Source organism: Enoplosus armatus, chromosome 7 (assembly GCF_043641665.1).
Source record: "Enoplosus armatus isolate fEnoArm2 chromosome 7, fEnoArm2.hap1, whole genome shotgun sequence".
In the NCBI taxonomy this organism is placed as follows: Eukaryota; Metazoa; Chordata; class Actinopteri; order Centrarchiformes; family Enoplosidae; genus Enoplosus; species Enoplosus armatus.
Window position 1 is genome coordinate 5,930,288 of NC_092186.1, and position 14,212 is coordinate 5,944,499.

At 40.8% G+C, this 14,212-nt stretch overlaps 1 protein-coding gene across 1 annotated transcript in view; it reads left to right on the forward strand.

Annotated features, from left to right (window-relative positions):
* The window catches only part of kif1aa (kinesin family member 1Aa), a 32,217-nt gene that overhangs the window by 2,932 nt on the left and 15,073 nt on the right, over positions 1-14,212 (forward strand). The window contains exons 2-24 of the mRNA XM_070908865.1: positions 4,439-4,512; positions 4,669-4,851; positions 4,968-5,033; positions 5,290-5,468; positions 5,784-5,895; positions 6,149-6,226; positions 6,391-6,456; positions 6,548-6,565; positions 6,681-6,759; positions 6,860-6,938; positions 7,225-7,367; positions 9,733-9,866; positions 10,252-10,331; positions 10,626-10,701; positions 11,340-11,419; positions 11,574-11,680; positions 11,774-11,857; positions 11,979-12,159; positions 12,405-12,477; positions 12,672-12,762; positions 12,854-13,002; positions 13,095-13,273; positions 13,557-13,694. Coding sequence (XP_070764966.1) covers positions 4,439-4,512; positions 4,669-4,851; positions 4,968-5,033; positions 5,290-5,468; positions 5,784-5,895; positions 6,149-6,226; positions 6,391-6,456; positions 6,548-6,565; positions 6,681-6,759; positions 6,860-6,938; positions 7,225-7,367; positions 9,733-9,866; positions 10,252-10,331; positions 10,626-10,701; positions 11,340-11,419; positions 11,574-11,680; positions 11,774-11,857; positions 11,979-12,159; positions 12,405-12,477; positions 12,672-12,762; positions 12,854-13,002; positions 13,095-13,273; positions 13,557-13,694 — 2,449 coding nt within the window. The remainder of the gene's footprint in view (positions 1-4,438; positions 4,513-4,668; positions 4,852-4,967; positions 5,034-5,289; positions 5,469-5,783; positions 5,896-6,148; positions 6,227-6,390; positions 6,457-6,547; positions 6,566-6,680; positions 6,760-6,859; positions 6,939-7,224; positions 7,368-9,732; positions 9,867-10,251; positions 10,332-10,625; positions 10,702-11,339; positions 11,420-11,573; positions 11,681-11,773; positions 11,858-11,978; positions 12,160-12,404; positions 12,478-12,671; positions 12,763-12,853; positions 13,003-13,094; positions 13,274-13,556; positions 13,695-14,212) is intronic.

Here is a 14,212-nt window from a genome sequence, read left to right on the forward strand (position 1 = left end):
TGCTGCTGCTGAATATAGCATCTATGTGGCTCTCCTCCAGTCACTGTCAGTGGGTTCACATCGCCTCTGCTAGACCTGCTGACGCAGCCACATTTCCTCTCCTATTGACTGGGGCAGGTCACCCGTGACAGTCTGACCAGCATCACTCAGTCACAATTATGAAGACCCAGCAGCTATGACAAAGACAAACATGGAGTGTGCCATAATAGGCTGCTGAAAATATGAAGTATGACAACTAGAATTAAACTAGAGCAGAAGATCACCACTTGAATTTGGATAAAACGTGGGCATCACTGACAGTGATTATGACGTGCAGTGGTGTCGTTCTAAAAAAAGTGATCATACCAAACATCGCACCTGGTGAAAATAAAGTGCACATTCTTTTTAATTAGGGATACATCAAAATATACAGTATTTATCTATTTCCAAATTCCAATACTCATTTTTGGGAATTAAAATCACTGATCACTGAAGAAATCAGTCAGTGCTTTTAGATTTATTTAAAACATACCCTACAGTGTCTTCAACGAAACATGAAGATCTTAAAAATAAAGTTGTAACTATCCCTTTGTAATAAGTAATGCAATGCACTTACAAATGTAATATGCAGTATAACTATCCCTTTGTAATACACAATTATTCAGCAGTAATACTGTGTATTTGATAGTAAAATGGTTTAAATAGAAAAGTGATCGGTGTGAGAAAATTATGCACAATTGTTACATTATCAATCTATTAGTCGATCGACAGAAAATTTATCAGCCGTCAACCACTTTTCAGCAAAAATATCCCCAAAAAATCACAGGCACCAGGTTTTTAAATGTGAATACTTGCTTGTTTTTTTTTAATCTTCTATGATATTAAAATGCATGTTTTGGTTTTGAACCATTTGCCAAATGTCAACATGGGTTGTGGAAAATTGTGATGGACATTTCTCAGTATTTTCTGACATTTTATTAACTAAACAAATTATCAGTCAAATGAAATTGATTATTAATTGAGCGCACTGCCAGAAGAAAAATGAGCTGCTGTCTAATTATGTTTGCCCTCCATGACGTGACTTCCAGACCTGCCGTCGTCTATAAACTTAACACCTCGTGATTAAAAAGGCATTTCCGTAATAAAAGGAGAAGACAGGTAGTAAAGGGGAGTATGATGAAGACGGGAGACGTGCTCTGTGTGCTTAAAATGCTGCTAAAACCGGCCTCAGGGTTTTCTCTGACACGCAAGCTGTGACCACTGGCAACCTCACCCAAGCCACTGAGTTCAATTTAAATAGGCAGCCCTGCCTCATGTCTCACTGTAACCCTCATATATGCTGCCAATCAGTGCCACTCTAAAGTAATTACCTTGTCTGAGAGCAAGGCGCTTTTCTTTCCGGTGCTGGAGTATGTGGGGGGGGGGGGCGCTTATCTTGTATGAATCACACCACAATCAGAGATGAGTAAGCAACCAGAGGATGTCGTACTGCAGAGGCTCTGCTTCTGGGTAGTCAGATCTTGATGTACTTTTCATTTTAGAGGTTTGGTAAAGTAATCCAGGTCTCCTTTTAGATTTGGTTTATTTGATGGCGTTCTTCCGTTATAGAGTCCAGATTTTATAGAACCACGTCAGCGTTATTTACCGCGTGGCAGCCTGAGACCTTGTGGGACCTTCATTCATTGTCAGGCTGTATTAGATAGACAGTATGTATATATATATATATATATATATATATATATATATATATATATACATACAACTATAGACGCATACATACAACTATAGAGGCATTCCACAGAGTGCTCTTAAACCCAATATTCCTTCAATGCTGCATATCAGAAATTCTGTATAAACACATAAGTAGTAGCTTGTTGCTTTTTACTAGATAAAGTAAGCAAGGTGCAGTGACACAATGATATATTTTTTCAGTATTTCACCTGCATCGCCACCTCACACAATTCCCTTTGGAAAGTGGTTAGTTAGGAAAGGTGAAAAGCCTCTATTAAGTAATGTTTTATTCAACCAGATTCTAATGATTTATTTTTTACTTATTTCTGTCCTTGTACTGCTGCGAAACCTGAATCAATAAAGGCTCATCTTATATTATATTTTTTTATTATTTAAGTTGTACACAACTGCACGGCCACATCTTATTTCCAGAATGTGTGAGCAGTCTGGCTTTGTAATGGCCTACAACACCACAATATACTGGAACAGGTAACAAGGGTGAGCTCAACCCAATCCCGGATACACAAATGTCATGAGTGGAGGGATTAATAACCATTGTTTGGTCAATGTTAGCTGACCCTCCAATTCTAAGTAGATATTTAGGTCTAACTGGAATTTCTAATGATGTCTGATGTCATGACACATTACCGTAGAAGACCATTTGTGGCAGGAGACAGTGCGCAGCAGGGGAAATGAGCAGTATGGAAAGCATTTCTAGTTGATTAATGAAATTGATTCTGTAGCTGTGGCAAACCTCATGTATTTTATGACACTAATAAGCGCAGAATACACTACTTGGATTAATATGAAAGAGAGCACTCTGTGTAAACTGTAGTGAATCTCTGGTGCATCTATGTCCATATTTGTACGTGAACACATCACGCACAGTAAATGAAGCCTCGTCTCTCTGTCATGGTGAGGAATGGGCCTGAAACCCGAAACCCTAGTCAGCCACACTGGCCTATATTTCATAGCTGGAAACACAGTAGCAGCGTAGAGAGGAAATGATAGTGTGTACACTTACTTGAGAGTGTACTTAGCTCTGGGCCTTTTCCTCTACTATCGACCGCATCTGCATTAGAAGAAAAAATAGTGTCTGGAGCTCTGGGAGCCGGGAGGAAGCATTTTCATAGTTGGCATCACCAGACCACACCAGATATACTGTTCTTGGGTGGGCATGCTACCAGGTGCAAATAGTCACACTAAAACCTCTTGATTTCAATACGTGAGTATGATAGATACCTTTAGAAAAAACAGGAGTAATTTGCATTGTTGTATCTGATATTTTGCCTTTAACTACGCAGTGTAAATTGTAAAATGTCTCTCTAAATCATGAGAAGAAACAGACAGTAGGCCCCAGCCTCCCATCACACAGGCTTTATTTGTTTCTGAAAGCATTTTTCTATAAAACCCTCATTGCCATTGCTTCATGTTGATTTTTTTGAGAATATTATTCTTCGTTATCGTCATAAAGTGAGTGAGTGTCTTAGTTTCACTTGTAAAGGGTCACTGAGCAGACGTATCTAATAGCAAGTTAGGTCGGATGTCGGTAGGAAATGATTTGAACAGGCATCATAATTTAACCAGGTTTGCCAGGTGATTTGCTTGAGTCATCAATGGTCATCCTGGGGATGTAAATCTACCAGATCAGAATATTATTGTTTAGACTGGGATTCTTTGTGATTTATGAAATCCATAAGAAGGCCACACTGTGTTGATTTGATTTTAATTTGAAGTAATTAATGTGTACTGGGGAAAGTATTGTCCTGTTTGAGTAGAAAATGGAAGTTTGGAACGGCTGATTCGATCCAAGCTAAATGGACACTGTGGTGGACACACAACAACCTCAGATTATATCAGTGCTTCTCTGACAGTCCAGAAAGAAGGAATATTATAAGATTCATTAAGGTAGAATCTTTCTGAAGGCTAACAGAGGACAACTGGTGGTTGTTTGAGACTGTTGAAAGATGAGCTGAGCCTGACAAGCTGAGTCTGAGCTGTCCTAAAATGGCCACTGGTAGATAAAGAAACCTGGTAGGTAACAACAAGGCCCTTTAATCTGGCACCACCATCAGGCCAAACTGCACATTTGAAAATAGGAAGTAAGACCAGTAAAATTGTTTCTTTTTTTATCCAACAATTTTGTTTTTTGGTGTGTGATGAGTGTTGCAGCCTCACAGCACCACCAGTGGGGTCCAGTTTTTGATGCGCATGATATTTCCCAGTTTCTCAGATGCTCACATACTTTCACAAGTTTGTATCTTTAGAGTTTGATTCATAATATGTCACCATGAAACTTTAAATCAAACCTAAACTCATCACTTGCACAAATAAGTAGAACAAAAAGGCAGTTTATCAGTGGTCAGTAGTGAGTATCTCTATTATCTCACTAAAGCCTTTTTTGCTGATTGATTCAATGTTTAAAAGCAACTGTTTTTCTACTGTTTGTTTAATCCGCAGCAGTAGATGGCAACTGATATACCACAATGTACATGTACTGCAGTATATATTTAAAAATAGGTTTCATGTCCCAATACATCTGCAGTCTCATGTTTGGCTTTAGTGCAGAGGCCCAAACACTAAAGATCACTATTGGTACGTGAAGAGGAGGCGACTAAGGCCTTCGCAGCTCTATTAGCACAACATGACACCGACACAGCTCAGATACAGTTTCACGTGGGCGGCTCTCACCCTCCCTCTGACCCGTGTTCCTTGTCCTGTCTTTCAGCCATCATCAACCCCAAGCAGGCCAAAGACAACAAGAGCTTCAACTTTGATTACTCCTACTGGTCCCACACCTCGGTAACTCTCTCTGCACCCCCACAGATGTTGTACAGACACCCCAACAAAGACACGCACACACTCGTTTGCATTATTGTGGATTGCTTCATGTTGTATTTGTCAGATTTATGAGAAAGTTTAAGATTTAAGTGGCTGATTATTGATCTCTGTCCACAGCCCGAGGACGTCAATTATGCCTCTCAGATGCTTGTGTACAAAGACATCGGAGAGGAAATGTTACTGCACGCCTTCGAGGGCTACAACGTTTGCATCTTTGCTTATGGTCAGACAGGCGCTGGCAAGTCCTACACCATGATGGGGAAACAGGATGTCAAGGACCAACAAGGAATCATTCCCCTGGTACAGACTTATTGTGATTGCTTGACCATTACTGATAATAAATCAAAGGAAAGATGCTTTTGAATTTCTCAGATGTAACAATTGTGTAAATAATGTTCTTATTTTTCTCCTTCCAGTTGTGTGAAGATCTTTTTACTAAGATCAGTGACAATACAGACAACAGCATGTCTTATTCTGTGGAGGTAAGCATCGGTTCCCTCTGTCACCGGCTGTTTAGTTTATTACATTTATCAGAGACCATGTAGAAAAAAACATTTATCTCACACAAAGAGAGGAGACGTATTGCACCAGGTTTAGCTGCTAGCTCAATTCCATCTGCAGTCCCTGGGCAGGTAGACACAAACACTAAGAATACAAATTCAGGTGCGCTGTATGTGCAGTATGTCTGAATCTGACACCTGTTATAAATTCTCAAGCTAATATTATGAATCTGAACAGGTAAGCTACATGGAAATCTACTGTGAACGCGTGCGGGACTTACTGAACCCCAAAAACAAAGGGAACCTGCGTGTTCGAGAGCATCCTCTGATGGGGCCTTATGTAGAGGACCTGTCTAAGCTGGCCGTCACCTCCTACAATGACATCCAGGACCTGATGGACTCTGGCAACAAGGCCAGGTGATGAAGCTGTTTATTCATTCAGGCACTTCACTCTGTTGTTGTAGAGGGTCTGGTGAATCTTATTTCCGAAGTGGAGGAACACACACTGTAAGAGCAGGATATAGCTGTGCAGACACTCAAAAGTCAAAGACGGAACTTAAAGCTCTTTATAATGCATGCAAAGGTTCAGCTAATCATTTATATTCTACCTTTTTGCACTTTGAATTCTGCTTCTTGATTGTTTGTCGTACCTACAATAGAAATATCAGGAAGCAATTTGCTTTATCAGCTTGCTGTACAAACTGATAAAAAATGTATTCGCTGTCTCTGCAGGACTGTGGCCGCCACCAACATGAATGAGACGAGCAGTCGCTCGCATGCTGTCTTTAACATCATATTCACTCAGAAACGCCATGATGCTGAGACTGATAACACCTCTGAGAAGGTAGAGTTTTATCGCATCCTGAGTGAACTTGTTTAACATTGATCTGTTGCCTCCGCTTATCTCTGAGCTGATTGATGACACTGATTTAAATCTTGTCGTGAATTGGAAATCAATGATTGCTTGAAGGTCATGCTGTAACGATAAAGTAACGTTTTTTTAATGAAACCTGTCTCTGGTATAAAGATGAATAGCTTTAGCTTTTTTTGTTGTCAGCTAATGTGTTGCAGTTTATTTATTGGATGTTGTGTTGCAGGTCAGCAAAATAAGTTTGGTGGATTTGGCTGGAAGTGAGAGGGCGGATTCTACTGGAGCCAAAGGGACCAGGCTTAAGGTGAAATGTTTCTCTCAACACGACCTGAAAACACCTTTCCTTTCCTGTATGGGAAACAAACACTATGATGACGATATGATTTAATATATATCCAGAGTAAAGAACTTAATCAGGGTGTTTTCTTTCAACGTGAACATCATTCTCTGCTTCTTGCTCTATCACAGGAAGGAGCAAATATCAACAAATCTCTCACTACACTGGGAAAAGTCATCTCTGCTTTGGCAGAAGTGGTATGTATTATATCTTCATATGGTACATTGTAAGATAAAACAGATGTTATGTGAGATAAACATGTTCATTTTACTGTCTATTTCATTTTAGGACTCTGGGTCGAATAAGGTAATCTATTCAATTTTTTTATAGACATTTTTATTTAGTTATTTATTTATTGTTTTTCTTAACCTAAATGCCATTATAAACATTGATTTAGATTTTGTTTTAATTTAATACACAGAATAAAAAGAAGAAGAAAGTGGAAAGCTTCATCCCATACAGAGATTCAGTTTTGACCTGGCTACTGAGAGAAAATTTGGGTATGAACACAATATTTCTTTGTTTGACAAGCTAATGTTTCTTACTGATCCATTCGTTCGGGACAAACTGGCACCAAAGTGTTCTCCTTCATTGTGTCAGGGGGGAATTCTCGTACTGCGATGGTAGCTGCCCTGAGTCCGGCTGACATCAACTACGATGAGACCCTCAGCACGCTCAGGTAGATAACAGACAACAACACATTTTCACCGCTGCTGAATGTGGCTTTGAAGGACACTGATGCCAGTGAGACCAAAGTGTTGTGCGATACACATTTTCCTCAGCAGCTTGCATCAGTTTCCCACTTCAAACACCCTGCAGGAGTTGCAGCACCAGGCTGCAGAATCCTGTGGATGTGTGATGTCAGGGGGATTGTGAATGTGTGAATGTGTGTGTGTGTGTGTGTCTTTTTGTCTCGTCCCTCACCTGTGTCAACATGCCCAATGATCCCTCTCTCACACCCACAGGTACGCAGACCGCGCCAAACAGATTCGCTGTAACGCCGTGATCAATGAAGATCCCAACAACAGATTGGTGCGCGAGCTGAAGGAGGAGGTGTCTCGTTTGAAAGACCTCCTCTACGCCCAGGGCCTGGGTGACATCATTGAGAGTAAGGGATCGTTTATTGGGTTTATGTGACCATTAGCGCTATCTCTAGATTTAATTTCATGCGTTTGTTATGGTTTCACATCCTTTAGTTAGTGTGCACACTATTCTCAATGATACACTGTCAGTCTCACCTCAGCATAGCACCGCACTTTTATTCTCCCTCACAAATATTGCGCGTGTTGATCTGCGTTCAGATACAACACGAAGCAAATTAAGGGCCAGTGCAGAAAAATCAATCACAAGACGTGAATGGAGATGAACAGATACTGCTTCTCTTTACACTGCAGCGAGACCAGAATTTGAGCTAGCATGTCAAGCCAGCTAACATTAGCATATAGTAGAATGTCTGCTTTACAACCTGGAGATGTATTAAATTGTGGGTATTTATCAGGCACGGTGGGCCTAACGAAAATATGTTATTAAGTTGCATTATGGGAAATCCAGTCTTTTAAGTTTTGTTCAAATAGCACAGGTCAACTACAAGAAATGAATGCACCATGAAATGAAAACGCAATGCTATGTAACATGTACTGAGAGCAGTGACTGCGCTGCTCAGGTGTTCAGCAGATGATGTGTGCATGTTTAAATCCATGAACATTTTTATCTAAAGGTGTTTCGCTGTCTCTCTTTCTCTTTCTCTCTCTCTCTTTGTCACTCTTTATCTTCTCTTCTCCCAGCATATCGAGCGTCTGGTGCTGATATAGAGGGTTTGAAACGTGTGTTTTCTGGCTCTTGCTTTTGCTCTTGTGGCAGCTTAGCATCCCCAGTGCTTACTGTGACAGTAAATAGCAGCTTTTCTCTGTTCTCTGCAACACCACAATATTGTAAAGACTTGATGGGAATATTTTAGGCGAGTTGCATTGAAATACAAGTAGCTAAAGTTAATGCAAATATAAATATCACATAGATTGGCTCTAATCTTCAGGTCCTTATGGGCTATTTGTGCCATGTCATGGCGCTGTAGAGATCTGTGTGTGGCTTCATAGCTGTGGCATTCGTGGGACAGAGCCTAACTGTGCATGAAGCAAATATGGAAGATTTTGGACCATAGTGAGATATGTTTCATCCCGATCTTTAATTTCCCTGATGAAAAAACTGTAGCTTCCCATTCCCCTGGCAGGGTCTGTCTGGCTTTATCGCCTCCTGTTGGCAACCGTAACAGAAAACATAAGATGATGATGCAGTCACAGAGAGAGTATAATCACTTGCATAATATTGGATCTAATTTTATTGTCTTTCAATAATACACGACTTCATTAACTGCACTGCGAAGGAGATATTATGTGATCCATCTGGACAGGCTCTTGCCTGCCCAGATGGATGGGTGTGATACACTTTCCCAATTCATTGCTCTGTGTTGCCATAGCAGCAGCTCCAGGGTTGATATTGTTTATTTTGTAGAATCTGTCATAGGCCTTCGAGGTGCCAAAACAGTGGCAAGATAAAACACTGAACAGAAAACAGGGACCATGATATAAAATCAGGTTTGTTGGTAGACTATTTTGATAAATAGAAATTATACTAATATTAATTTTAAAAATGTCCAACGAGGACTTAGGTTTCAAGGCTATCCAAACAAACTGATTCTCTGCCAGAGGAATGGATTTCTGCTTTCAGAATTATTTTTGACATTGCTAATTTTAGAGAAGCACACTGAGCATTAAATGCCTCCTGACGCTTTTAGATAATAATCTTAATTGAGAGTTCTGGCTTCCCGATGTTCTCTGCAGGAAATGTGACCCTATTACAAATTAGTCATCATGTCTCTGCGCAAAGGGAGCCTTGCTTATGTATTTTATTTTCCATACATGATGACTAATTTTGTTTTTGTTGTTAAAGATGCTTGATTGGGAGTGAGCAATAGAATCCATGTCTCATACTAGATATCTGAAATGGCAGATGAACAGTATATATATATATATATATATATACATATATATGGCAATTTTACATTTTTTCTTGTTTTTGAATGTTCCTGCATATGATGCTCTGCTTGAGGTTTTCGCATAATAGCTGCATTTTCTTTGGTTATGGCTGGATGGCCTACCTATTGCATCTTTTCAGTCGGTCCCCTCTGCCCGTGGCTTTTTGCTGGTGCTGCCCTCGCTTGTATATTAGCAATTCAAATTTCTCTTTGTGACTATTTGTGAGTTGTTTCAGCCCACATATCTTCTTTTCTATTCTCCCTTCTCTTCTCTTCCTTATCTGTTTGCATTTCTCCATTTCTTTACTCCCTATTATCGATTACCCCTACCCCACTTCCTGTACATACGCCGTTCCCCCTCCCACCCCGACAGACCTATCCGATTACAAGAACAATAACAATAAAGGCCAAGCTGTGAATCAAAGGGATGATCTCTCCACAGTGACCAATGCCATGACAGGGATGAGTCCCTCTCCGACTCTCTCAGCCTTGTCCAGCCGTGCCGGATCCATTGCCAGTCTGCATGACCGCATCATGTTCAGCCCAGGCAGCGAAGAGGCCATTGAGAGGCTGAAGGTGAACACTGAATGACATACTGTGCACTTAATCTCATATATACAGTATATATATATAAAGCAATAGCAAAAATAAAGTATTCTTACTCATAATCCTCTCAGTAATTAAAGTGTAGGGCTGGCAGTATTCTGGGCAATATTTTTTGGGCACTTTATGCCTTTGTTAGAGAATAGTAGAGGGTTGACAGGAAGTGAGAGGAGCTCTATGGCACAGAGGAATAAGATATATCCAGCTTTGCCTACAATACTTGTTCGTGGGATCAATTCATTGTTGGGTTTTGGTCTCTTCATGGGATTTGTGGACATAAAGAAAAATACAGAACACCAATGACAGACTTGTCCTTGAAATATATAATTTTACTTACCACTGTCTTTTGAAATATCAGGAAACAGAGAAAATCATTGCTGAACTCAATGAAACTTGGGAGGAGAAACTTCGCAGAACGGAAGCCATTAGAATGGAAAGGTGAGATTTAAACATCCCATTTTTATTTTTGTTTTTATTTATTTTAAAACAGGTTTAAGGAATAGCATGCATATTTCCTCTTGACCTAAGGTTGTAACTACTAACAGAATATTTAGCAAATAGGAAACAATGGGTTTGTTTTTGCAGTATTGAAAAATGAACCACTTTGCATTTGTGCAGCAAAAAACAAAACAAAAAACAATCTCATATAAACTATAGTGATGAGTAAGGCATCTTGACATAAAGACAAGACCTGCAGCTGCTTGATATACTGAGTCTGACATTCATCCACAGAGAGGCCTTGCTGGCAGAAATGGGCGTTGCAATGCGAGAAGATGGCGGGACAGTTGGTGTGTTCTCTCCTAAGAAGGTGAGAAAATATGAGACATCTCCAAAAATCTGATCTAATTCTTACCATTTAAATTATTCACTGTAATGCTTGTTTATTCACCCCAAAGCCCTCCGATAGCCCTAGAAAGCCCCAGCCTGTGTTTATCGACACAGTTGGGCTGTTTTCCCCCAACGAGGTTTGTAGCTGTGAAGTGTTTAAAGCCGTCTCCTTCTCTGAGTGCTCTGAGTGTCACTTCAGCAGGAGCCTCGCTAAGGCAGATCAGTCGAGGGTTTTTCTTTTTCATTAAGTGTTATCTTAAATCTACTTCATTACTCACTTCTAACACTCCCTGAAGGCAGCAATGAGTGTAAACATGGGGGGAAAGATAATGGTGGTGCCCCCATTTCAGTGATTTATGGATGTTTGCCTGTAGCCCCATAACATCTGGCTGAGACTACATTAAACACTCATGCTATGAAGCTGTAGGGAGTGAATTTGGCTGCATGGTTTTAATTACTGCTGATTGTTTGATGTTTGTTACCGGGAGAGATTTCTTTTCAGCTCTCTGATGTGCAGTGTATCCATATATTGTAAATAAACATATGGCTAATGAATGATTTATGTATATTACTCACCAAATTTCTACATTTAGTAAATTATTCCTTGTTCTGTGTCAGACACCTCATCTGGTGAACCTCAATGAGGATCCTCTGATGTCTGAGTGCCTGCTGTACTACATTAAAGACGGGATCACCAGGTTAGATACCGTCAGACATTTTCCAATCTAGTATTAGAGTAACAAGGAAGGATGTTCAGATTTTATTGAGGTGCTAAATGCATGTTCAATCAGTACGTTTTTTTTTCATTTACTTGTTTGCTCTGACATCATCTCATCACTTTATCTTTTTTAGGGTAGGTCGTGTAGACGCCAGCAGTCGTCAGGATATAGTCCTCAGTGGCCATTTCATCAAGGATGAGCACTGCACCTTTACCAGTTCTACCGGTCCAATGGGAGAAAGTGGGTTATCTTACTCCACAGGCTTGTAGTGTTGTACGTAAGAGCTTAATATTGACAGACAGGAAGTGTCATATTGCTTTCTCTGTTCCTAAGCAGCAGTTGTGCTAGAGCCCTGTGAAGGAGCTGAGACTTATGTCAACGGAAAGAGAGTGACGGAGCCCACTGTCCTCAAATCAGGTCAGTTAGCTCTCTGCTCTGTGAATTTCACCTTTCCTTATGCATAGTACCAAGTAGCTACATGTATGTGGTACACTCTCTGTATGCATTTACCTTAACACATTTTTTTATTCCTGTAAAGGAAATCGCATCATCCTGGGGAAGAGCCATGTGTTCCGGTTCAACCACCCTGTGCAGGCCAGAGCTGAGAGGGAGAAGACCCCATGTGCTGAAACCCCTGCTGAGCCCGTGGACTGGGCCTTCGCCCAGAGGGAGCTGCTCGACAAACAGGGCATTGACATGAAACAGGAAATGGAACAGAGGTACTTTGGGGAAATAGCGAACCATTCAACTTCAAGAAAGACAGTGTAGGCAGCAGATAGGGTCTCACCACCATATTGTCGATAGGAACAACAGATAAAGAAGCTTGGAAAAAGTAATACTGCTGCTAATTGAAATCTTAATAGCTACCACATTATACATGTGTGCACAGTAAATGGCGTGCTGCTCCAAAAACTTGCATCACCTCTCTTAAACCTGCTTTGTTCACTTATGTTTATGTCTTCAGGCTGCAGGAGTTGGAGGACCAATATCGCAAAGAAAGAGAGGAGGCCAACAACCTTCTGGAGCAGCAAAGACTGGTACAGTGATGAGCAGCTTTGTGTGCTGTTGACAACTGCAACAACTTAATTGAAAATAAGACACAAAACATTTTCCATGCTTTACATACAATACAGTATGTAGTATTTTGAATGAGCTTTGGTCCTCCATTTCAACAGTTCTGTCAATCAACCGGACAGTTAATGTGCTAAGTCTTCATTTATCAATTGTCTAGGATTATGAGAGTAAGCTGGAGGCTCTTCAGAAGCAAGTGGACCGTTACTACCCAGAGGCCCCCGAAGAAGAGGAAGAGCCAGAGGAGGAAGGTAGTGCACAGAACTGGACACGGATACTTGTCTATATTGCTGGTGAGCAAATCCTCACCACTTGGTGATGTTTTATCCTTTTTGCCCACAGTGCGATGGACAGAGAGGGAAAGAGAGCTGGCTGTGTGGAGCTTTCGTAAGTGGCGGTGCTACCAGTTCACCTCTCTCCGTGACCTGTTATGGGGAAATGCCATCTTCCTTAAGGAGGCCAATGCCATCAGTGTGGAACTCAAGAAGAAGGTCCAACATGTCATTTGAACTCCATTATATCCGCAGATTTGTGTTAAAAATACGGCTCCCTTACCATACCAATACTTGTTGTGCCCCTGCAGGTCCAGTTCCAGTTTGTGCTGCTCACAGACACTCTCTACTCCCCCCTGCCTCCAGACCTGTTGCCCCCAGAGGCGACTAAGGACAGAGAGATACGACACTTCCCACGCACCATTGTGGCTGTGGAGGTGCAGGATCAAAAAAATGGAGCCACCCACTATTGGACATTAGAAAAACTAAGGTACAAGAACACGCACCAAGTCTTTACACAACAAGTCTGAGGCCAATATATTCCTGATATACTGTCAAACAATATAATTCTTGTGAGCTGCTCTGTAGCTCATAAAAGTTGTTTTTTTTTACAAGAAACATTCTCTTGAATAATTTGTCCCGCAAATAAAAATGTCTGCAAGCCTTTGATAAACAGTGGAAACCAAAAAATCTTTATAGAGTCTGAATTCTCTCCATGCTGTCTTCTTTTTATCACAGTGACTTAATATGGCTATTTTCGCTGCTTCTTGCAGACAGAGGCTCGATCTCATGAGAGAGATGTATGATCGCGCTGCTGACGTGCCCAACAATACCTCTGAAGACAGTGAAAATGTGATGACCGGAGGGGACCCCTTTTATGACCGGTTCCCCTGGTTCCGTCTGGTTGGCAGGTAAACGCTGAACACCATTGTTCCTCTTAAGTCCATGGACAGCACAGGAAGGCATTCATACTGAACTCATACAAAGGTCAACAGCAGAGAGCAAACAGAAGCCCAGTGTTAGTCATACTTGTCCATTCCGGATAATGGGAGTCTGTTGGCTGTAACTACCCCATATTATGCATGTGGTCAACTGATGGACCATAATGACAGAGACACCAGCATGAAGTAGTCTGCAGCCCACTTCATGAGGGTGTGTCTGTCATTACATACTGAAGTGTGGTGTTCCCAGTCTATGCTCTGAGTGCACCGCTGTATTTATATGGATGTCTTACTAGGCATCATTTATCAATAATCAATCATTTGTCAAAAATGTGATCACACATTTGCAGCTTTTAAATGCATCATTTGAGCATATTATTATTCACAATAAACCTTCTCATCACTGGCAACTTTTAACTCTGTACACTGCCAATTTTCAACTTTCACATTCTATCTATATTAATGAATGAAGCCCCTTCTTTTTCTGG